The 23,941-nt window shown below is 45.1% G+C and overlaps 1 protein-coding gene across 2 annotated transcripts in view; it reads left to right on the top strand.

Moving 5' to 3' along the window:
* The window catches only part of fbxw7 (F-box and WD repeat domain containing 7), an 80,901-nt gene extending 58,118 nt beyond the window's left edge, over nt 1-22,783 (top strand). For both annotated transcript variants that reach the window (XM_030093016.1, XM_030093015.1), the window contains 10 exons: nt 866-948; nt 2,481-2,622; nt 5,685-5,819; nt 7,933-8,056; nt 8,324-8,460; nt 9,116-9,229; nt 13,932-14,113; nt 15,686-15,911; nt 16,476-16,686; nt 20,321-22,783. In XM_030093016.1, coding sequence (XP_029948876.1) covers nt 866-948; nt 2,481-2,622; nt 5,685-5,819; nt 7,933-8,056; nt 8,324-8,460; nt 9,116-9,229; nt 13,932-14,113; nt 15,686-15,911; nt 16,476-16,686; nt 20,321-20,589 — 1,623 coding nt within the window. In that variant the 3' untranslated portion in view covers nt 20,590-22,783. The remainder of the gene's footprint in view (nt 1-865; nt 949-2,480; nt 2,623-5,684; nt 5,820-7,932; nt 8,057-8,323; nt 8,461-9,115; nt 9,230-13,931; nt 14,114-15,685; nt 15,912-16,475; nt 16,687-20,320) is intronic.
* Nucleotides 22,784-23,941: the final 1,158 nt, after the last annotated feature.

Below are 23,941 nucleotides of genomic sequence, written 5' to 3'. Positions count from 1 at the left end.
AAGAAAATTGGCTTGCCCGGGCTATTACACAGGCTCCTTTGTTTGCGCAGTGGGGTAGGTGGTAACAGGGATTGGTTGGTGTCTCTGTGTGTTTGTGTGTGTGTGTGTGTCCGTGCACACACACGCAGGTGATAGAGAATAACTGACTCCTTCATTTTTCTTCTCCTCGGTATCGCATGAATCACACTCCAGTGCCAAAATATTCCTGCTACACCCTTCGTGGAAAAGTTTTTGTGCTTTGTAGTTGTTTCATGTGCACGAACACGCTGTGCCCTGAGAGGTTTGGGTGTGAATGTCTTTATCTCTGGATGTGATTGGGTGTTTGGTTCCCAACAGCAATAGAGGTGAAACAGTCCAAATATGCCCAATATTGCGTAACGCCTGCTTTGTACACTCCCATTTCGTATCATACAGCGAGTTCTCTTACATTTCTGTTGTATCTTTGTGTTTTGTTATGGAGCATGCATAAAGTGAATATGTAGCCTGTGCATTAAAGTTTAATTTTCAATTTGCATAAAGCTGTTGCAAGGCGATGGTGTCTGTATTTTTAATATGCTGAATATCAGACAGAATGTTCACAAAGTCTGTTACTTGCAAAAGCAATTTCCAGCTTCCGCCACTGTTTTTAGAAACCCCCCTGACCCACGTCCTATCTTAAATACGGCTTTTTGAGCGAGCTCTTACTCAAAAGTAAAGTAATTTGCACTGCGGTCTTGAAGAACACTATCAGAAGGGAATGGATTATGCAAACAAAAAAAAAAAAAAAAAGAATAAATTGTTTTTCAATTACCATCCTGCATGTGTTTTGCTGTGTGGGTTTCTTATGTTTTTCTTTTCTCTCTCTCTCTCTCTCTCTCTCTCTCAGATGAAGAGAAAGTTGGACCATGGCACCGAGGTCCGACCTTTCCCTTCAGGAAAAAAACCCTGCAAAGGCCCAGAGTATCCGAGGTAAGTTATCTGACCCATAAAGAATCCCAGCCGCCTGACAGAGGCACGCCTTCTCTTCATTTTCTTTGTGCTGCCGGGTTGAGGCTTTTGCTGCCCACCTTAGGGTAGAAGAGGTTTTACTGGAAATGCTATCAAACAGAGGTTTATCTCATTATCTTCATGGTACACATGCAATAATTAAACCCACTATAAAAGAAACAAAGCCGCTGCAGGCAAGCAGAAGGATGCTTCATGTTCCACTGTATCTGCAGCATCCAGCCAGAAGTCCCAGATGTTTCTATTCCCTGAATTTTTAATGCACGTGTTCACATGTAGCCGCATTAAAATTCAGACCGAACACAGCCACTTAAGTGTAAATGTTGCTATGTAACTGGCTCCGTCTCAGCTTCCTCTCCCATTAAAAATGAATCAATAATGAAATCGACCCCCAGCTTTCCCGTTTTACTATCAGCGAGCAGATTCTGAGGCGTTGAGGGCGCCCGCTGGCCGCTTTCTCCCGCTGCCCATGTGCTACCCGGGCATATGGGTGCTCTTTGAAGTCCTCTGCCGCTTTTCAAAAACCAGGCACAACGGTGGATTCTGGGCCTCAGACGGACATCTGTGGGACTGTGCACGCTTTGATGCCTCAAAGTCAAAAATCCACGCTCGCTGGTCTTTTTATTAGACTTACATGGCTGAAACAAATGGCGTTGTGCAACGGAATAAAAAGTCTGAAAGGATTCATTGATCTGTTTTTCTTGAAATAAGCTGTAAAGAGGTGTCTCTAACAATTTACAGGCCTGTAGACTGTTGTGCTGCTGAATAGTTTAACATTATTTGACTAGCTTAAATTGAAATGAAGTGAATGAAACGGAAGGAATATTTCTGAGGAGCCAATTTGGTATTGGTGATATGCGTCATTTGATTGAGATTTGGCATTTGAGACTGTTGCCGTTTCAGCTGAGCTGGTAAAAATCACATGTCATCTGTAGAAATGTGTTTTCTTTGCATGATGATAATGCAACTGGTAATTTCTCCAGAGATGGTTCAAATAAGGGAGTAAAATTGTGGAAATGGAGGAATTCCCTACTTTGCTGAATATCATAAGTGATCGACAGACCGGCCTTATTTTTTTTTCATTAGTTTTTTTCTTTGGGCAAATAAAAATACGCAGCGAAAACATTTACACAAGATTAAGTAAAGCTCACTCAGAATCGCTGAAGTGTCTTCAAATCTCACCTGTTATTTTAGTGTAACGTAGTGTAATCTGCGGTGCTTGTGCATGGATTAGGACGGTGTTCTTTTGCCCTCTCTGGTGCTTTCACCAGCCTCCAAAGGTCTCGGATCACTATTTACTTAGTATTTATTTCAGTTTTTACTTCTTCCTTCTCCTTCTAGTTTGTGTAAATACAGATTAGCATGACTCAATGACAGTTTGCTAGCTTTTCTACTATTTGTTTTGCTCTTATTCAGATGGGGTTTTTTTCTATTTCATTGTTTTGTGTCAAGTCAAATCAAAATATTGAAGTTTATTTTTCTTGTGTAACTTGCAGCCCGACAGGAATCGTCCCTTGTCCAGCCACACCCACCACATTTGGCCACATAAGAACAGCCAATGGGCAGGGGCAGCAGAGACGACGCATAACCTCAATCCAGCCACCCACGGGTCTCCAGGAATGGCTCCGAACATTTCAGGTGAGCACATCTGACTTCACGTTTTCCTTTTTTCTTTTCCCCCCTTCTTCTACCCCCTTGAGTGAGGCCAACCCCTCGAGCGAAGGCTCATCAAAAAGCAGATGTTGCGCCCAATCAATGCTCACTTAGTCTCAAAGATAATTGCTACCTTGTTGTTGCGGCGGCCCAGCACATTACCATAGGCACTGTAGCGTGGAATTGGGATTAGCCGTACCTGTTCTGACTAAAAAAGCACAGTTATGGGATCACAGCAGTCTTCTGTAGACTTATAGGCTATATTACAAGTTATCCTCTGTGATCCTTTGAAATACAGAAGTTACAGCAGTATGAATGTCAATGACAGGAAAAAAACAGACCGAAAAACCTTCAGTGAATCACTGATTACTGTCACTAACAGTAGAGGCCAGAGACTGATGGAGACATAAGGGGATATTACACTTTGCATAGTATTTAGAGTAATTTAACTTTACCATCATGGTCTGTACACACACCGAGTGATAGAACTATTTCTCTCATGTTAGACTTAAGGCCTAATGGCTTCAGGTCTCAAGGAAATAAGATGTCATTTAAACATATTAGCTGTGATGGGGTCTCTCTGACTTTCCACGTAATGGGGCTGCTGTGGATTTCATTACCTAAGAGAGTTTAAACTTATTATCTTCCAATAGCCGGGCAGACCTGTGACACTCCAGTGTTTACTTTATGTATAAGAGTCCTGCCTCAGTCGGCTGGCTTTCATCTGCAAGCGAAACCTCAAACCCACATTCTGTACATTCCCCATTCCAGTCATAGCCTGTATGCAACTCCTGTTAAGAGTTGCAATTACCAAACAGCACACTGGGCAAAAACAAGGATGCAGATGAGTGGGATATTCCAGCTTTGGATAAAGATTTCTACACACTCTCTTTTACTGATCAACACAGCTACTGCTATTCTGCATGAAATATGGAAATGCAAGCAAAGGCCTGTTAGCTGAATTAAGCATGAAGCTATGAAGAGTAAAGCTGATGAGTTCATAATGAAATCCACCCACTCGCATGTCGAACACCCACCAAAACATGGCAAAGCCTGTGTCAGTCAGTTGAGCAAATTGTCGAGTTTAAGCACTTCTTGCCTCACTTAATCAAAGCAGTTTAATGATTTATTGTGTAAATCAAGACGGGTTATGATTTATAGTGTGAAAGATAAACTAGTTGACTCTCGAGCGTCTTTGTAGCTGCTTATTGTAATCTGTCTTTTAATTGTGCCGTTTCGAGGGCTGAAGAAACGGGACTTGACGACATGAAGTGGGTGTTTTTCGACACACTCCAATGTTTCCGTGAATGTGTGGAGCTGAAGTATTTTGTCAGCAGCCTATCATGATGATTAGCTGTTCAAAAGAGCCGTGCGCCGTTAAAGTGCTGGCACTGCGATCGCAGATGTTTCAGCTTCTCTCGCAGTCAGACTGAAGTAGAAATCAGCTGAGGGTTGATGCAGTTCAGCAAACTCTTTCCACACATGGTGGAGGACTTCAAAAATACTTTGCAGGCAAAACAGTTAAAACGTAAAAGTTTTTTGAAATTGTACTATTTTGGAGCTGTTCCAACAAAAAAAATACTAGCTGGTTCTAATTATATTGCTCTGTGACCTATAATTCATAGGTCGTATAGAATCTATTGTTAAACTCGAAACTAAAGAGTTAAACCGTGAAAAACTTTCTCCTCTCGGGTCAGGAATCACAGACCGGTGACGTTCGTGTTTCTGTTTGAACTGACGTACAATCAGCAGCAGAAAATTGATGGAACACATAAGTAGCTGTTGCTCGGTTCTCTCCGAGGAAGGGAGGTCTCTGAACCCCCTGATTACCTTCACAACCAGCACCTCTGGCTGAAGCTTTTAGCTGCCAAATTACAGGTGGTTTGCCCGTGCCAGATTTTCCACCCGGCCTCGTAGTCTATAATCATTGTTAGATTTCAGTGCTCCGTAGAGGAAAACAACCACGGCCTTTTGGGTGCGACAACGTGTCGCAGTGCTATTGAGCAGCGACCGCTGAACAACTGAATGCTCAAGCAGGAGGAATAAGCACACGGCGCTGTTGAACGAACCCAGTTCCCGATGTGTTTAGATTATTCCACTGATGTGCCATCTCCTGGAAATATTCAAGTGCCTCAAGAAGCTCTCTGTTGCCATGGGAGGCGCGGTGGGAACAATGCAGGACGTTTCCAAAAGTATTCAAACACAGGGACGGGCAGACGCGTAGCTTGACAGCGATAAACTGGGACGGACGTCACGTAAACGCCCTTGTGCAACGGCGTTCTCAGCTCTCTGTTTACAGCTGTTCTGGGCGTGGCGGCCCAGATGTGAATGTATAATGAATGTTTTGCTGACGCCGCTCGCCGAGAGCGTTGCCACCTGCGAGGGCGAACGTGCCAAACTCATTTCACCCCTTCAAAGAGCGAGGAGAGGACAAGCAGCCAGAATAGAGAGACTGCGGTGAGAGCGAGGAGGCTGCGCAACCGTACAAATCAAACAGTGCCGTGTTGTGTACTGATGCTTTATGAGGAGCACGGCGTGAGTCACCGGGAGGTTTTTACATAGCTCGGTAAAGTTGGCTCTATAGTAGGAGAATTCCAGTGAAGCCATCGCCACTGCAGACCAGAGCTTTTATAATTGGGTCGTTCGTTTTTCTCCCCGCAGAGCACATGATATACAATCCTATATTTCAAAAATGTTTAAAATGTTGTGCAGCTGTTTTATGAGAAACAATTTATTCAGCACATTTCTTTGACCTCTAAAAGGAGAAAGTCTCTCTTTTTTTTGTCTTACATGAAAACTGCAAAGTCATCCAGTGCCTCTAGATACCTGGTCAACTTTATTACAGGGATTATTATGTTTCTAAAGAGATCAATGAGATAAGAAGTTTACTGCTCAGCTGAAAACTTTCCTTTAACATTTACTCCTGATTTTCACCAACTGTTTCTGCCCTGATTTTTCGTGAAAAGTAGTTTGAACCTTTTTCCTCTCTGACTCAAGCTTCCACTTCCAACCTGAGATGTATTTTCACTCTTGTCTCCGTGTTTCAGAGCTGGACCGGCCCCGAGAAGCTGCTGGCGCTGGATGAGCTGATCGACAGCTGCGAACCCACACAAGTCAAGCATATGATGCAGGTGATCGAGCCGCAGTTTCAGCGAGACTTCATCTCCCTGCTGCCCAAAGAGGTGAGTTCCCCCCCGATCCAGATCCGCCACCCTCCTCCTCCTCCTCTGCCACTTCATTCCTTCTGTCCTGACCCCCGACTCCCCCAAGAATCCCTTCTCCGGTCGTGTTTGATCAAAGGTACCTGACAGGAGAGCGCGGCATCCCCTCAGCCTTAATCCTGTCACAGTCTTCCTGCGGATCGTTTTAAAGGCTTTCATAGTGGGTGTCTTGTTTTCCCTTCACATCGTAGCTGACAATACAAACAATCCAAAGTGCCACGCTGATAATACGATCACAAAAAAAAAAAAAGAGAGAGATTCTTACAAAAAACAGCCGCAATCCGCCGTATCCTATGCAGCAGATCAAATACTTCTCACGTTGTCTGGCAGGTGTTGGGATGAGGGGGTGAGGTGCCGGTGCTGGTGGGAGCACAGAGTGAGGCAATGAGATGCAAGACTTCAAGGTGTCGGCGCCACTTGCTCCAAAGCCAAACACACAAACAGAGCCTTGTGTGTTCACCGCGAGACACAAACCCCAGCCTTTCATTTTGTTTTCCCTTTGCTGCGTCACCTTTTTTGGACCCACGTCTTCTTCGCTCGTCTCTGCTCTTTGTCAGAACTGCTGGTTATACGTAGGGAGGAGCTCTAATAGGACCTCCCCTGTGGTTTACTTATAGACACACTTAAACTGAGTAGATTCTGCAGAAGGCTTCACACCGGGTTTTAAAACTAATCACAGTCTCGAGGCCTTTCTATAAAACTTTGAAAGTATCCAAAAGCTCAGTAATGACTGCTGCCTCGAACAGGCTTTTAGATGATTGAGGTATGTCAAAGGCTGGTAATGTGTGTTTTCCGAGGGCCGGTAAGTAGGAGCGCGTCTAAAATTAAGCCGTTACATTTAAAGTCCTTCAGACTGCATTAAGATGTGTAAGTATTTGCAGAAAGTGAGCAGTGCTGGATTTTCAGTGAGTAAAAAAATCTTCAAACCATTGCAATAAGAAGTCCTCATGTTTTAACTATGCAAACTGTTTCTTTGTGATGAAGTGACTTTAAAATAGAACAAATCATCTCAGGCTGCAGACTTTATTTTGTAAAACAGTTATAAGGACACCAGTGGGTGAATTCAGAGTGCAAATACAGTTGAAAAAGAGATTTAGAAAAGAAAGCGGTGCCACGGCGGATTAGTGGAGCTGTTCGAGCAGCGCATTAAGAAAGTTGTGTATATTTTTAATTGGTTCCTGCAGGTTCCTGCTACTCATATAAAACCCCTGCTCTTTTAACTACAGCATAGATTTCAGAAGTTTGAGACAGTATATATAATGTGTGTGATATGTTTTATTTAAATTATGGCATGCACTTATCGGATGTTTAAAATAAAACATTTTACTGATCCATGAAAAATGTCGTCTTAACGGGGATTTGATGGCAGCAGTCCATTTTAAAAGAGAACTTGAGACGGTGTCAAAACGGGCGAGACATACAAATTGGACCAAAGAAAATTGCAAGAACATTATATTTCAACCAATCCAGTTAACTGAGAATATACATTCAGCTTGGCTCGATGTATTAAAGGCTTTTCAGAGAGGCCGGGTCTCTCAGGAGTAGGAACGAGCCAGAGAGCAACTATGCCGAACTATTGTGGAGCGTTTTCAGAAACATTTTCTTCAAGTGCGAAAACTTAGAAAGTCCCATCACTACAGTTAATATTGTCACAAAGCCACTGAGAGAATCTGGAGAAATCCCTGCGCCCCAGAGGTCGAGCTAAAGGTCAATCCTGGAGGGTTGGGATCTGCAGACTTTTAAATCATTGTTGTAGTTCACAAGAAATGTATAGAATTGCTTAAAAGAAAGAGATGTGGTCAGCATCCAACCACAGCCATTTGACTCTGTGCATTTATTGGTCAGTATCATCTCAGATCACTTTAATGACATACCTATTTTGTTTAAGAAGTATTTTCTCTGCCTTGTCTTTGTCATTTAGTTAACTTAAAGTTCAACTTTTTTTTTCTCTCTCGCTCTCTCTCTCCATCCGGTGTTTGTTCTTCTGGCGGCGCCCGCTGTTGGAGATAATGACTCGTTTATGCCTCCTCTGCCATTTACTCTTCTCACATTCCTCATCCTTACCTTTCAACAGCTGGCTTTGTATGTGCTGTCATTCCTGGAACCGAAGGACCTCCTCCAAGCAGCGCAGACGTGTCGCTACTGGCGTATCCTGGCAGAGGACAACCTGCTGTGGAGGGAGAAATGCAGGGAAGAGGGTGAGTCTGAGGGCGCCGCAGCAGATGCAGGCGGCGGGGAGCTGCCCTGCAGGAGCAGTCTGCCGCTGCCGACGTGGTCAATGTTGAATTTGAAGTTTGTTTTCAACCCACCTATGAAATAAACTTTTATGAGAGAAATGTGGATGTACTCGTGGAAATAAGCTTCTTTTTTTTTTCCTCCCTCCCTCCCTCCCTCTCTCTCTCTCTCTCTCTCTCTCTCTCTCTCTCTCTCTCTCTCTCTCTCTCTCTCTCTCTCTCTCATATCAGGCATCGATGAGCCTCTGCCCCTGAAGAAGAGAAAAATTGTCAAGCCTGGTTTCACTCACAGCCCCTGGAAGAGTGCCTACATCAGGCAGCACAGAATAGACACTAACTGGAGAAGAGGGGACCTCAAATCACCCAAGGTAGCTTTTCCTTCAGGCTTAAATTCCCCACGGGTTCGCCCGTCCCATTGATCTGATAACAAATGGCTCCGAGCCACAGAAAGATGGTTCAATAAAGGTCTGAAGTGTGGAGTTGATGGAAAGTTAGCGATGGGTCAGGTCTGTGCTCTGCAGTATCGGTGTGGAATAATAATGGAGCTGATCTTATTCTCCTTCAATCTAAACACTCCATTTGTCTTTTGCCTGCTCAGAAGTTTGCCCATAAAGCCTGACCAGCATGTTAAAGCTGATCCTTAATGGACCTTTGTACACTTTGACTGTTTTTTGAAGCAGCCACGGGTCATTTTAGGCCTTCACAGACATAAATTAGGCTCCTGTGCTCTCGGTGCTGCTGTTTGCATATGCAGTGTGTTCTGTCGTCTGCTGAGCTTGCAGTCTTCAGACCCAGTAGTAGAGACTGCTCATACACACACACACACACACACACACACACACACACACACACACACACACACACACGGGCCTACAGAGCTGCGCTCACCTGCATCACTTAATGACATTATCTTACGTTCACTTTGATGTATAAAGCCAGTGTCGGTTTCAGTCCCCCTGCGCCCGCCTCTCCTCTCGGCGTCCTGACTCACCACATCTCTCTCCCTCTCTCTCCCATCTGAAGGTGCTAAAAGGACACGATGACCACGTGATCACCTGCCTCCAGTTCTGTGGCAACCGCATTGTCAGCGGATCCGACGACAACACGCTGAAAGTCTGGTCGGCTATCACAGGAAAGGTAAGAGTTTCCTCGTTTTCCTTTTCTCTGTTTCGAAATCAGAATATGAAGAAATTCCTTCTTTTTTCACCAAATGGTTACAAGTGAGTATTTATTTGCGGTCGTTGCTTGTACCAAGCTGTCAGTTTAGCTTTACAAGCCTCATAAACAAGTGCTTCCTATTGAGCGGCCTCATCTGTACAGCTCCCGCTAATGTGCCCGTCTTTACTCGACTACATGAAGTCTCGCTGGCAGGTTTCCATTCGGTATCCGTCGATCACCCTCTCCTCTCACATCGATTCATTTTGCAGACTTGTTACACAGCACATGTCCGCATGCAGCGTTAGTATTCATCGCCGAGGCTGGTGCAGCCACGCAGGCCTTGTGCTGCAGCTTTACGCTGAGTATTAATAAGAAAGCCAGTGGTTGGACTGCGCTATTGGAGATGGGTTCACAGGCTGTTGTAAATCACAGCACTTTCATGCCTCGTTGTTGGAATCCATTTTCAAAAGGATTTTTTTTTTTTTTTTTTTTACTCAAAATGTCTGCGCACCAATATTGCATGTTTCTCCTTCCACTCCGGGCCTTTCACTTTCACACGAATAAATTAGATGGGACCAGGCTGTGAACTTGGTTTTCATTTCGCAAAATAAAAACATTCAAAGGAGAAGCCCCCCAGAAAAAGCCATCGCCCAGCAGTAGGTTCCTCTTTCTGCTGGACACAATGGACAAGAGAGTCTGCAGCAAAGACTCCGTGTAATACATAAAGTAAAGTTGGCCTTCATTCAGCTGCTGATTACACGCATATCAGTCACAGCATTTTCTGATCTGAACACATCCAGCCAAGGTCATCTGATAGACAGGAAGCCTAGTTTGGCTCTCCTTCCTTCACCCAAACGCGAATAACTGGGTGACAGGATGTTGAGTTGCAGCCACAGTGGCTCCATATCGGTGGTGCGAGGCAGCGGTGAGTCACCAGCAGGCTCCTTCTGAAATCTCCCTCCATTCAGACCTCCGTGATGGGGTTTCTACAATCCTACCCTGCCTCGGGATTTGTTTACATTAGTCATGAAGGAGAGATGAGCTTATTTCTGTTTCTGTCTGGGTGCTCTATTCAGAGCAAGCCACCCCCTCTGTGGATTTCATCCCTCTTCTTCCTGAGCTCTTCACACCACTGAAGAAGAATCACAATCCCCCCGCGCCGGAGAGGAGCGGCCAATTAAGCAGAGTCGACCATTTCAGTGAAGCGACCGTCGAGGCCAGAAAATCTGTAAAGTAAAAATCCGGCGCAGATCACCAGCACCTGCATTTGTTTTTCCTCTCCGTCGTCAGCATCCTTTATAGCTTATTGAGGGCTTGATTGCTGCGTTTTCCTCTCTTGGCGTGTCCCTGCGAGATGCCGGCCTGCAAAGTGGCTATCGGTGATCTTGAAGTGTTACACACTTTGCGGTGGCCCTTGGATGAATGCCTCTCGTGGCTCCCAATAACCACACCAATGCCACTCTCCTACTCCCTGAAACCATTTCATAAACAATTTATGAAATTTTCACTTTAATAGATTTCTTTGACCTTGATGTGCTTTTTACTTTGCAAACAAATCCGCCAAATTCAGCTAAATCCCGGCGGCTGCCTCCGCCGCTCTGCCACTAATGCATACACTCAGGTTTTCCTCGGATGGATTCGATGCGCAGCGTGATCATTAACCAGACACGAGGACTTGTACTTTCAGTCTTTAACCTTTTGACTTCTGACTGATAACGCTCCTTTTCAGGGAGTGTGGGGTTTTCCTCACCTACTTCCTCTGAAAGGCGTGTATGTTTGGTTTTGGGTCAGCAGTAATCCCGAAAAATCAGCCGAGAGCTCGGTGTATGATAATAGATTACAAGGGTAAATTGGCTCATGCCCGGAGAGATCAGCGGTTACCTTGCCGTGTCCTTTTTCTTCAGAGGAGATTTGAAATGCAACCCTGGCCGCTTGCACACCGTAGGTGGAGGATTTAAATTGATAGGATGGGGAAAAGGAATTGGTCACAGCGTCGACTGGATGTGCCAGAGGCAAGGCGCCGTTCACACTCCTCCTCGGCTGCCGGCGCCCTTTCTCCTCACAAACCTCGCGTCCAATTTAGAGCAATCAGAAAGATCCCCCCTCGTCTGATGGGACGCGGAGGGGCGAGCCGGGCGGCGGTACATCATCCAAAGTGCCCTCGGTGTCGGTCGGTGCACATACGAGTGTCCTCCAACCTGCTTCAGATGTGAGGCTAATGAGCTCGGAACAGATGTTTCATAAATCGGTCCACTATGCTCAACTCTCTCATAGATGTTTGATAATCATCAATTTTTTAAACCCGATAAGCCTTTTAAGCATCATATTAACTCACTTGTTTGCAGAAGCAAATTTTAGAATATTAAGCAAATGTTTAATCAGTTTTTTTTTTTTTTTTTTTTTTTTTTTAACGTGACGCAAAACGTCAACAAACACCACATCAGATTTGGTAATGTTTCATCATTACTGCTACTTGTGTCCTGCCTTTTAAGTAATTGTGTTATTTAATCCGCAGCGATGTGAACCCGTGCTGTGAGCCAATCAGGGAATTATTATAAGCACATTTCATGTAAATGCCTCCACACCTCTGGGAAGGGGGGAAAAAAAAAACAAAAAGTGGGTCGTTGCTTAGCAATCAGGTAATACAATGGGGTCTGTTTGTGGTGGAAGTGCTGCGCTGAACAAGTGTCGTAAATGAAAATGACGGGCCATTATTTGTCGAAGCTCATGTGAGCAGCCCGGAAGATTCACGAGAAGCCTGCTTCCCCGCCGAAGCAGTGGTTTCTCAGGCAGAACTTGAGAGTTCGTGTTTTAAATGGGTGGACCTTTGTCTCTGGATGGCTCTGGATGTCAATCTTCCATACAGGGGACACACAGACACACACACACACACTCACACACATCTCGCCGCCTCAGAGGTGGCTGCCTGGTGCTTAGCAGAGCAGCGCCTGTCCTTGGAGGTGCCTGTCAGCGGCAGCCGCGGCTGTCAGGTGGCTTTAAGATGGCAGAGCTGAGGAGGAGAGGCGTCCTCTGCCAGATGCTTGAGCCGCCTCACATTTACATTAGCTGGAGAAATCACACAAAGCAGCGAGGAAATGTTGGCAGAATGATTCAGGATTGAGAAATTACACTTTTTTACATTATGTTACTCTGGCAGCTGTGGTCTTTTGCTTCACATACTGTTTTTTTTCCTCTCTGTTACATGTAGGTATCAGACTTGTCAGTCTGGATTAAAACTGTTCCCAAAGCTCTTTGAAAAAACACCTATTTTTTTCAGGTCTTCTCACACCAACATTTTTATAGTAGATTAAAAAAATCCTGATTTCCACTTGTGTTGTAGCAGATTTCACAGGTATCAGAAGACATAGTATTTACTTTAATACGCAGCATAACTTTAACACATTGACTCATGTCGGGAGCGCCATCTTGCTTTGTGACAGCTAATCAGCAAAGCATTTCTGACCCCGTTTCCTGTTTTTCCACCATCGCCAAAACGGGTAAAACAAGTATGGGACTGTAGGCCACAGAAATCGTTTAATCATTTGGTGTTGGTGTGTAATCGTCCAAGTTTAACCGCACAATCACAGCTACTGACCCTTTTCTTCCAGCGTTTCTGGCTCGGGTCAGGGCAGTTGAATTTGTATTAAGGGAAATTGCCTGCATATAAAGTCCAGATCTGTGATTGCTGAGCTGGATGCCTTCCCACTGTTTCTTCAGTGAGCTCAGGGAAGATTTAATGCAAATGTGGAGCATTGTATAAAAACCCTCATGTGCTCATAAAGGGTCTTCACAGCATCATTAAGCAAATGCTAATCTCCTTTTCATTCGCAGGGGCGGGCTTACTTTACGTTTGTTTCATAGACAGATGAAGATGCCAAAGCCCTTCATTTCAGATATTCTCTCTTCCCACACTGCGTTTGAGGAGGCTCTAATCACACTGCGATTCTTGTTCTTGGAGCCTCCAACCACTGGCTTTGATTCACAGGAACAATCTTGCATCCTTGTTTTCCCAGTGCGATTAACCAAAAACTGCAGGTCTGTTGCTGAACATTCTCCGCAGCTCATCACAAATGCTAATCAGGATTTGTGTTACACTGAGCGTTGTAAACGTTTCCTATAATATTACATAAATCAGTCACGCATGTGTCATGTCGGTTTAATCTGCAGGATTGTCCCAGTCGTCACATGTTCCTGAAGCAAAGGGCCCAGAGCCGTAAAACAAAGAGACTTAACAATGAGGGGAGGTTGGTCGCGAGGCCGTGCCTCTCCGGCCCGCGGTTAATGAAGTCATTCTTTTTTATCACAGGACAGGGAGGAAGGGGAGACGGGCTGCTGCAGCAGCATCCTCTTCCTCTCTCGCTCGCAGCAATAAAAGCTCTCCCCCCATTGACTGCTCCGCTCCGCGGCTTATCGGCTGCAGTCAGAGGTCACATGTTATACACTTCAGCGATGGGCTCCTCTCTGAACCTGACGCGGTCAGGCGGCCTTCGCACACTCTCTCTGCCTTAATGGGGGATTTTAATTCAGGACAAACTGCGGAGACGCAAATTCAGTTCATCAGGAAGGTTTCCCATAACCGCTGTAATCAGTCGCTAATCTAAAATGAGATTTTACAGGTTCTTCAGCAGCGTTTTTGACTTTTCTAAGATTTCCTCTCGTTCTTCCTCTGCGCTCTCCTCAGTGTCTGCGGACGTTGGTGGGCCACACAGGGGGGGTGTGGTCATCCCAGATGCGAGACAACATCATTATCAGCGGCTCCACCGATCGCACACTCAAGGTCTGGAACGCGGAGACGGGAGAATGTATCCACACCCTCTATGGGCATACCTCAACAGTGCGCTGCATGCACCTACATGAGAAAAGGTATGGTGCAACCGCCTGGCTGAGCCGCGTTACGCTTGTGTAACTGTCACAAAAACAACCTCTGGTAATAACGTTTGGCAGGATTGAGCCGCTCATAAAACTTCTTGGCGACAAAAGAGTTGTACAAACTGTTCTCACAAATAAATAATTGATAGTAATGATTGGTAGATGAAAACACTTGGTTTAGATGTTAAGAGACATTTGGCACATTATTATTAAAATCCCATCACCCTTTTTGTTTTCAGTTTGATTTAATATTGAGTAAGAACACTTTTATTTTCTTTCCACCCTCCTATCTGGTCGTACCAAACTGCAAAAAACAAATTAACTGGTAATGATATAGAAATAAGTAAGAAGTGATTTGTTGTACATCCGTTTACCGTTAGAGGAGAGGGGAAGTCCCTGGCCCTGTCCAGACCTGTAACGGTGCAGAAGCTGAGAAAGTTGACTGAAAAAGGAAAACCCATTCAGAGAAATTCACACAATCTCTGAGAGTAAAGGGAAATAATTTGCACCAAAATAATCAAACACGTCTGCAGTTCACTTTTTGTTATTTGTCTAATACAATTAGAAAGCCTCAAAGAAAGAAGAAAAAAAATCAAGGTGTGGAAATAACCTCATCAGAAAGAAGCAATAACACCTGATTTCACAGTCGTCCTACAAAAGAGCAACTCTCCCGCACTGGAAAAGGACAGCATTTGTGAAAGTGAGCACGCGGTTTCTCAGCGATTAAATAGACCCTGTGAGCCGTCTTCAGCGAACTGCTGCTCACTCATTCACTCAGTATCACACTCCGGAGACTCAAAGTGCTCTTTTCGCCTTAGGGCTCACCAAGGTTTTTGTGTAGCATTTGATTACTCACTCAGCGGAAACGCTGAGAGCTGCAGGCGGACGGAGAATAACATGTTGGTGATTTCCATCTGTGTGGAGCCATGAGGCTTTAATAAACAGGGATGCATGGACTGCGTGTGCATGTCGGATGTGACTTTGAATCTAAACAGCTCATCATACGTCATCCCACGGAGGAATTCACCGTCTGTGTTTATTGTTTAAAAATGAAGGAAACCACCACTGATCATATTCCTTTCCTGTTTCCTCTGATTTTGCCAAACCTTTTCTTTTTTTTTTTTTTTACAGTATAATAATAAGAAAACTGTAAACTTGAGTCACCTGAAGGGAGTTTCCTTCCCTTCACCACCTTTAACATATCTCTCTGTTCTGGTTGAAGCCGCCGCTCGGGGCGGCTGCTGGAGTTAAAGAGCTGTTTTTGTACATTTCAAGTATGAACATGAATGCGATGCTCCGGGTTGCTAGTCATCAGAGGAGCGAAAGAAAGCGTTCATACCTGCCTCATTATTCTGTCAGTGCAGCTGTCACAATGTGAATGAGGAGTTGAGCAGACTATTGAATTTAATCTTCCTGAATGCATAACTGGAGATAGACACCACTTCTGTGGGGAAAGCGCAGCTCAACAAGAAGACATCGACTGAATTCGGAATGATCGGAACTGTTTGTGGCGCTGCCTTTTAAAGTCGAACGTTCTCTCTTTGTGCCCCCCCTCTCTCCTGTCAGGGTGGTCAGTGGCTCTCGGGACGCCACGCTGCGCGTCTGGGACATCGAGACCGGTCAGTGTTTACACGTCCTCATGGGCCACGTGGCGGCGGTGCGCTGCGTGCAGTACGACGGGCGGCGGGTCGTCAGCGGCGCCTACGACTTCATGGTCAAAGTGTGGGACCCCGAGACGGAGACCTGCCTCCACACGCTGCAGGGTCACACCAACAGAGTCTACTCATTACAGGTGACGCTTCTTTCCCTAAAGCAGACGACGGAACTGTTACTTCTGATTATTCAGGAACTGCGCATGGTTGTAAATATTTAGTTGGCGGTAATTCCATCTAATTAAATTGGCCTAATGTTTTTTTATTATGTCTCTTAGCAAATGTGCAGCTCGCCTGTTCATTTCTGTGAGAAAAGTTCACTCCCCGGTGTCCTCTAAGATGTCCCCTCATCCACTCAGTGTGATGACGGAGCACTTTAGCTGCTGCCATAACCCTCCGAGAGGAGGCTGTTTACTGCACTGATAGATTGGTTTTCGTGCCGGGGCCGCTTCGTTAGCCTTTTAAAGTGTCTGCGCTCTCCTACTGGATGTAGGGACAAAACAAAACCAAAAAAAAAAAAAAAAGCTTTCGCAGATCAATAAAGTTCATCCATTTCAATGGGTTTAATCTGAGGTTTGTTAATGGAAACAAAGCGCTGGCGAGATGTTTTTGCCGTCAACTACAAGTTGAGGCGACGACTGCAGTTATCCCGAAGTGGCAACTCAATTTTCAGCCGGTTTAAAGCCATCCCTCGCTGTCCGCAGTTCGACGGGATCCACGTGGTGAGCGGCTCGCTGGACACGTCGATAAGGGTCTGGGACGTGGAGACGGGCAACTGCATCCACACGCTAACGGGGCACCAGTCCCTCACCAGCGGCATGGAGCTCAAAGACAACATCCTGGTCTCAGGCAACGCAGACTCCACTGTCAAGATCTGGGACATCAAGACGGGCCAGTGCCTGCAAACATTGCAAGGTGAGATATATCGACCTGATCGCTGTCGAAGCACCCACCAACCAGTCCACGGACTGGAGCTTTCCAGTAATTCACACTCAGCCTGCCAAGATGCTGCTCCACGCTTTGATCTGTGCTCTCCGTGTTAATTATGCACAGAATGTGAAGAGGCAAAACAATAAATTTGGAAAGAAAAAAAAAAAAAGAGACTCAAATCATCCAAAAGAAGCAGCTCATGGAGGACTGTGTGATTCAGAGAGAGCAATACTGCACAAAGGACTCATCAGCACTGAAACCCTGCTCATTTTATTAGATGTTTCAATAATGCTTGGATCTAATCACAATAATCAGACTGTTATTTTTGGTATTTTCATGTTTTTGTTTGAAACTGTAATATAGTAAAGCCAGCAGTGAGGTTTCATGCTGTTTTCTCCAGGGAGCTGGAATCACGGCTGTTTTGGTGTTTACTTGAGCAGAATCTGGAGTGTTTTCCACAGATGTTTTCATCATTTATTCCCATGTACGTGTGATACAAACCGCTCCATTTTAGTGGAAAGCATCGTCGTGCAGCAGAAATTATTCATAGGCGTGTGAATTATTAATGGCTCCTGCCAGCGACGCATGTTGGCTTGTTAACATGTGATACCGAACATCAGTGAAGTTTGAACGAGGTACAGATATTTCTACTGTTAAGATCGTGGATTTCCAAATTTGAGTAGAAGCAAAATATGACACTTATTGGTGAAAATTTGATGAGTTCGATTCTGATCATGGCTGTACAGGTCCATTCAAGGACTAAAGCCACGTCCTTCAGTTTTCTGTAGTCTTCCTCACTTCAGTCTGGTGAAGGACACGTCAAGTCATCAGCTTTGATTCGAGCCTTAAGTCAAGAGATGTGAAAGCAGACATGGAAACAATGTGGTGATTCATCCCAGCGACTGAAGCACTTACTCCCAGTCGTCCGGTCCAATTAAAAGCCAAACGGAATGAGCGTCGGTGCTTTTTCCTCCGTGAGTGAATGACAGTCCGGAGCCGACACCTTATAAAGCCTGCCGGCCTCCGTTACACCCTCACTCCCTTTGTGTCTGTTTGAATACCTCTAAGTCCATTAGCAGCGCCGGTGCCTCACAGGAAGTTAGAAATCCTTTGCTGAATAGGAGCAGCAGCCACAGATGCCCCACCCTAAATGCCCTCATTAGCAAACTGGAGGCCTGTGTGCCGGCCCTGGAAACACCCCGCGCGCTCGGCATCCAAACAAAAGGATGCCCCAGTGAGAGGCGCAAGGCGGGGGGGGTGAGGAAGAGCGGGCGCCTACAGTAAAAGACGTAAAGGCCGAGGACACTTTGTAGGTCAGATAATGAGGTCAGTGGACAATCTCCCCCATTCATTTGTGCGTTTTGATAAGACAATAGACCGACAACAAGGCCGCCACTGTCTGGCGAGGGGAGTAAAGGTAATGATGGAGCTGAACGCTTTGTTGTGGTAATGGGAAGAGAGGATGGATGAGAGGGAGGCTGGGCGTGTTGGGGGTTGGTGCCGAGCAGGATTGTGTACTCGGGGTAAATACTGCAGCCTTTGAACTAACCCAAGACAGAAGTGAAATATATTTGAAGGCTTATTCACGCTGAGATTTCAATAAATTTGCTCAGTGAATGAATCGTGGGAGCAGAAAGACTAAAAATGAATGAATGGATGAAAACGCCTCCCACGGTAACCTCAGTTTAAAATAATCGGGGCTTATTTGCAAAACACTCGATCCTGAAACTTGTAGCCGCTCTGTGTCGGCATAATTGATTCCATCAAGATGCAACGTGGGAGGCCTTCGGGGAAATGTTACATCGCGGCACACCTCCAGTCAGGAGGAAAGTCACAGCCGCCATCTTCACTTTAGCCGTGGCCTCCTGCCAGCTGCCAACACGCACACGCACACACACACACACCCACACACACAGGCCAGACGGAGGTGTAGCTGAAGCTGCTTGGCTTCATTGTGACAGCGACAGGCCGGAGCAGCTCATCCTGAAGTCTGCCTCCAGGAGGAAGACCTCACCGCCCCCCCTGCAGCTTCATGGCCTCCCTCCACCTCACACAGACTCACAAAGGGACGACTTTTTATGATTTATTTATTCCACCGAGTTCTGCAGCCTTTATGGATTTATTCAAATTCATCACTTCTCTGTATGCGACACTATTACAACAAATGGCTGCTTTGGACTGAATAGTTTGAGGAATTCTGAAGGTCGCTCTCAGGGTTTTCTACATGAAATAATCCGTTCATGAATACATCTGGTCTATTGATCTCCTGGTTTCTGTTGCTGCTCCAGTCCGCAATTTGATGGATGAAAAAATATTTACATTTAATCTGTATCCTTTTCTGGCACTTTAAAAATATAGCCCGAGGACACATACGTCTATTGTCTAGATTAAAAATTAGTACCTGTTCAGCCTTTGTTGTTTGTTGTCCCCCATCTGTTGACTGAGACTTCTCAGTTGCATATAAAATGTTAAGGAGTCCGGTAGATTTTTCCTCCACTCACGTCAGCAGTGATCGGCTGCCTTCGCCTCCTGTACTTGTTAATAAACAACAAAATCCTGAGCTGGTTTGATCAGACTGAAGCCCCCTCAGGCCGAAGACCACCCAGACCACAGACCTGCCAAAATTCATTTGAGCTCTGCCAAACATTCCCATTCTGGATACACTTTCAGCTGAAGACAAATTTAATAAAAATTATTTACTTCTTTACATCGAGGTTATTGAAGGTTTTTTTTTTTTTATTCAAAAGTGATGAAGAAAAACATCTATAAGGCTTTGAACAGACCCTAAACATTAGTCTTGTATGTGTTTGTAATCTTTATTATCATACATGTTTCAAAATGTTGCCCCTACTGTCAATATTCTGTCTTCAAAATGTTGAATTTCTGGATATTTCTCTATTTTTGAGAGAAAAATATATAAATTAAACGTCAAACTCAGAAAATGGATGTAACTTCGGCCTGTTTTTAAACCTAAATATTCATGATCAGTCAGTCTTGGAAGTAGCTTAATTCTTTCTTGTCATCATGTAATCAGACAATAAGATGAAATACTGACAGATTTAATATTAAGATGTCAGAATTATTGAAGACAAGTGAAATATACTGGAAGTATAAAAAGAAGAGTAAAAGAGTAAAAAGAAGTACCATGAAGAGTAACGGTTTTAATCCCCTTCCAGACAGATCCAACATGTTTCCACTTAACATTTATTGTAGTTAGAAACAAACTATTTTGAGCATTAGACGGTCACTCTAAACATCTCTTAGTGTTAAAAATGAAAAAAGAAAATGAGTAAAAGTATTTTCAGATCTGCTCAGACGAGAGTAGTTGGATGTGGGTTGTGGCCTCCATCCATCCATGTGACGATCTTTGGGTAGAAGCTGTAAACGCCTGGCAGATGTTGCCGTTTGGGGGCGTGTCCGTGTGATTGATCATCCAGCAAATTGAGAACGCTGAAGCGGTCGAACTAAAAGAAAAATCCATTTACCATTTCATCCTGAAAGCTGTAGAAAAGATAAACCAAGTGGCAGATTTTTTGTGTCATTACAGAAATGTCGTTTGTTTTAAAGACTGCTTTCACAGTGACGCAGCACTGAAAACGTCGACTTTGTCTTCCTCCAGGTCCTCACAAGCACCAGAGCGCCGTGACGTGCCTCCAGTTCAACAAGAACTTTGTCATCACCAGCTCAGACGACGGCACGGTCAAGCTGTGGGACCTGAAGACGGGCGAGTTCATCCGCAACCTGGTGACCCTGGAGAGCGGCGGCAGCGGCGGCGTGGTGTGGCGCATCCGGGCCTCCAACACCAAGCTGGTGTGCGCGGTGGGCAGCCGCAACGGCACAGAGGAGACCAAGCTGCTGGTGCTGGACTTTGACGTAGACATGAAGTGAGCGGGAACGCGGCGGGGAAGGACGAAGCGAGCGAACCAATGGAGGGGAAGGAAGAGAGAGAGAGAGAGAGAGAGCGTGGGAGACGAGGGGGCCTGGAACCCGGAGGGCCGACACCCACAACTCTTCATCCAAACTCGCAGAGATCTCCAACCACCACCACCACCAACAGTGGACTGTCCTGTCCTCTACCATCTCCTCCCCAGCCCCCCCACCCCCACCTCCTTTTGGGGAAAAACATACAAAGACACAGATTGGGAACTTTGCGTGTTCAGCCCCCCGCTTTTTGACCCTCGGCCACCAGTAACGGGGTGGAGTCGACGGGGATCAGGCTGGAAGCGGGGACGGGAGGGGGGAGGCCGCGCCCGGCCCGCAGAAGCAGAGGACGAGGAGGGAACGACCGACGACTGAACTCTCCGGGAGCGTCGCTCCACGCTTTCGGCTGGAGCCCGGCTTCGCACAGAGACTTTGTTTCGCTCAAGCCTGACAGATTTTGAGATGTACAGAGATATATTATTTTTTAAGAAAAACACACAAAAAAAGGAGTCCCTCCCCCACCACACACACACACACACACACAAACACAAAAAAAAACACACCCCCTCCCATTGGCGCGTGCCCACAAACACACACACACACACACACACACACACACACACACACACACAACCTGAAAAAAAAAAAAAAACGGCCATCCAGACCAGAGAGGGGGAAACACTGACGGCAGATAAAGATGGAGGAAGCCGAGTCTCCACACAGTTAGACCTCCAGAGCTGCTCGGTGTGGCGGAGACACAACCATCCACCTGCATCCAGGCTCGTTTCTTGTCACTCCATTTCCGTTTCCGTCGTCCTCAACTCGCTTTTTCTTACGTTTGATTTCTTTACAGTATCGCACACAAATACAACTGTGAATTTCAACACCCCTTTTTTTGTTGTTGTTGTTGTTGTTGATCACATGAATGGAAGGGATTTTCTTTTGGCTATTTCTCACCGTTCCTCACCGTTGCCAACAGCAACAAATCCCAGTATTAGAAACCCACCCTGCTTTTAGGTTTGCTGTCATTATGTCACGTTTTTTTTTTCTTTCGTTTTCTTTTTTTTTTTTTGGTCTTTTTACTTGAGTTGTTTCTTCTTCCTTTCTGTTTTCTTCACACCAGGGTTCGGCGCTTTCGCCTCTGCAGGAACGTCAATGCTATCCAGACTTTTTTTTTTTTTTTTTTCCCCAAGAGTCTAGCTGGGGTGGTTCCTTCAATGCCGGCGCTGTGAAGAGGTTTTTCTTTAAGCGCTGTGGATTAATGCCCCCCTGAGCCCCCTCCCCCTCAACTGCCCCCCCTCCCCAGTGGCCAAACTGTATTTATGCTGCTAGATGAACGATGAGAAAAAAAAAAAAGAGAGAGAGAGCAGAGAGAGAGAGATGGAACTTTTACTTGCTGTGACGTTTTAGTCCCAGGCGAAATTCCAAATTGAACTCTATATGTTTGGACTTCAACAAAAGATAACATCCAAGGTTAGATTTTTTTTGTTTGTTTTCCTTTTTTTTTTTTTTTTGTTTATTCTTGCCACTGAAACTTGAGCCAAACGTGCCTCTACGAGGCTGATAGGAGGGAGCGTGTCCGGCGTACCGACGGGATCGCCTGCAGAGAGGAAAACACGGGGGATGTACACTGCTGGCGTGCGCGTGCGTGCGAGCGTGAGTGCATGAGTGCGTGTGTTTGCGTGCTAACGGGCAACTTGTAAACACATTCCTTGGGACAACGCTGTTTCAGCCTGTCCTTTGGGGAAATGTACAAAAACGCTGTGTGAACTGGCAAAAGGAAGAAAAAAAAAGAAAAAGGACAAAAAAAGTCAAAGCTAGCAGACGTATGGATTTTAACACGCGAATGAGAGGTCTGTCCGTATCCGTGTGCGATTGTCGTTCCATTCAAAGATGTCTGAAGCAACAGAGGAGACCATCACATGCATCAGCTGTCGGGCGGAGCCGCCGGGGGGGAGTCTTAGTGTTACATGTGTTGCTGCGGTTGAAATCCGTGGGGCGGCCGCAAGGTGGCGGATCGTCGGCCGGCGGAAAAACACAAAAGGCAACAAAAACGTGAACAGAAACATTGTAGCCAAACGAAAATCGTCTCAATCTCCAAGAGTCACAACTCAAGCTGAACTGTGAAAAGTGGTATAACACTGTATATTAAAAGAAAAAAGAAAAAAGCAAACAATCTTGCTCTATCTCCTCTTGTTGTTTTCTCCCTCTGTTTTTAATTTATGATCTGGTTTGAGAAATCAGATTTTGTTGCAGGTGTTTATTTTTTTTTTTTTTTTCAGTTCATTGTAAACTGCCTGGCAAAAAAGAAAACAGACAGAAAAAACCTTAAAGGGATTGTGTATTTGTTTGATTCACTTAGAATTTTATTTTCTTATAACTTAAGTGCAATAAAATGTGGGTTTTTCTTTTTTCATTTCAAGCATATCCGTTGTCTGTTTTTGTGTGACGGCATCTCACGTGTCCAATAAAGCAAATTGTTTGGTTCGTGACAACAAGGCAATAATTTTAGCACCACTTATTCAGCCAAATAAACGGACTTCATACTGGATTCACATTTTCTAGAAGAAAAAGAAAAAACAGGGGAACTTCACAGAAGTACAAGGAAAATCCACCTTTTGGATACCATAAGTTTTACTTGGCGTCACAATTAGGATTTATGTTGGAGGGATGTTGCACATGCTCCTTGTAAACTACAAAGAAATAAATTCAAATGGCGGTTGCACAATATGTGAAATTATCTTACACACTAGTGTCGCATATGACTGATAAATACACACATTTTGCTTTTGCTGCTGCAGTTTTGAGAGCTGACGAGGAATTTTTGACTAAATATGAATCCTTCAGCAGCCAAAGTGCGTTACATTGTCGGTCGCATTCACCCATAAGCAAGGCATATGGAGTTCACCGTCTTGCTCAAGGATATTTCGACATGTGGACGGATGTGAGGGGATCAATCCTGCAACCACAGCTGCCATCAGAACTTAACAAGCAGATTAAACAAAACACAGAAGCTGCTGCATGAAGACCAGACTGACGTTCAAACAGCTAATCTTTAATTTCTTAGACTTTCAGATAAGTTTCTAAGCCTCTGTGCCTCAGAGACGGTGGGAAATACCTTCTTTCGTGGTGATTTAACAACAATAGGCTGCACTGCAGTCGACCTCCAGCGCTGCTTTCCACACAGGAGACAAGTTTTCTAAAAAAAAGTCGCAGAAATGTACATTTTTCAAAAACCCTTAAAGTTCTTCTCCAACGGCTTGAAACGCGACTCGCCAGGAGAAAAAGATGCATTTGTTGGTTATTTTCAGCTCCGCTG

Source organism: Salarias fasciatus, chromosome 6, assembly GCF_902148845.1.
Source record: "Salarias fasciatus chromosome 6, fSalaFa1.1, whole genome shotgun sequence".
Lineage (NCBI taxonomy): Eukaryota > Metazoa > Chordata > Actinopteri > Blenniiformes > Blenniidae > Salarias > Salarias fasciatus.
The sequence above is the reverse complement of the archived record's forward strand: the minus strand, read 5'-3'. Positions and strand labels throughout refer to the sequence as shown.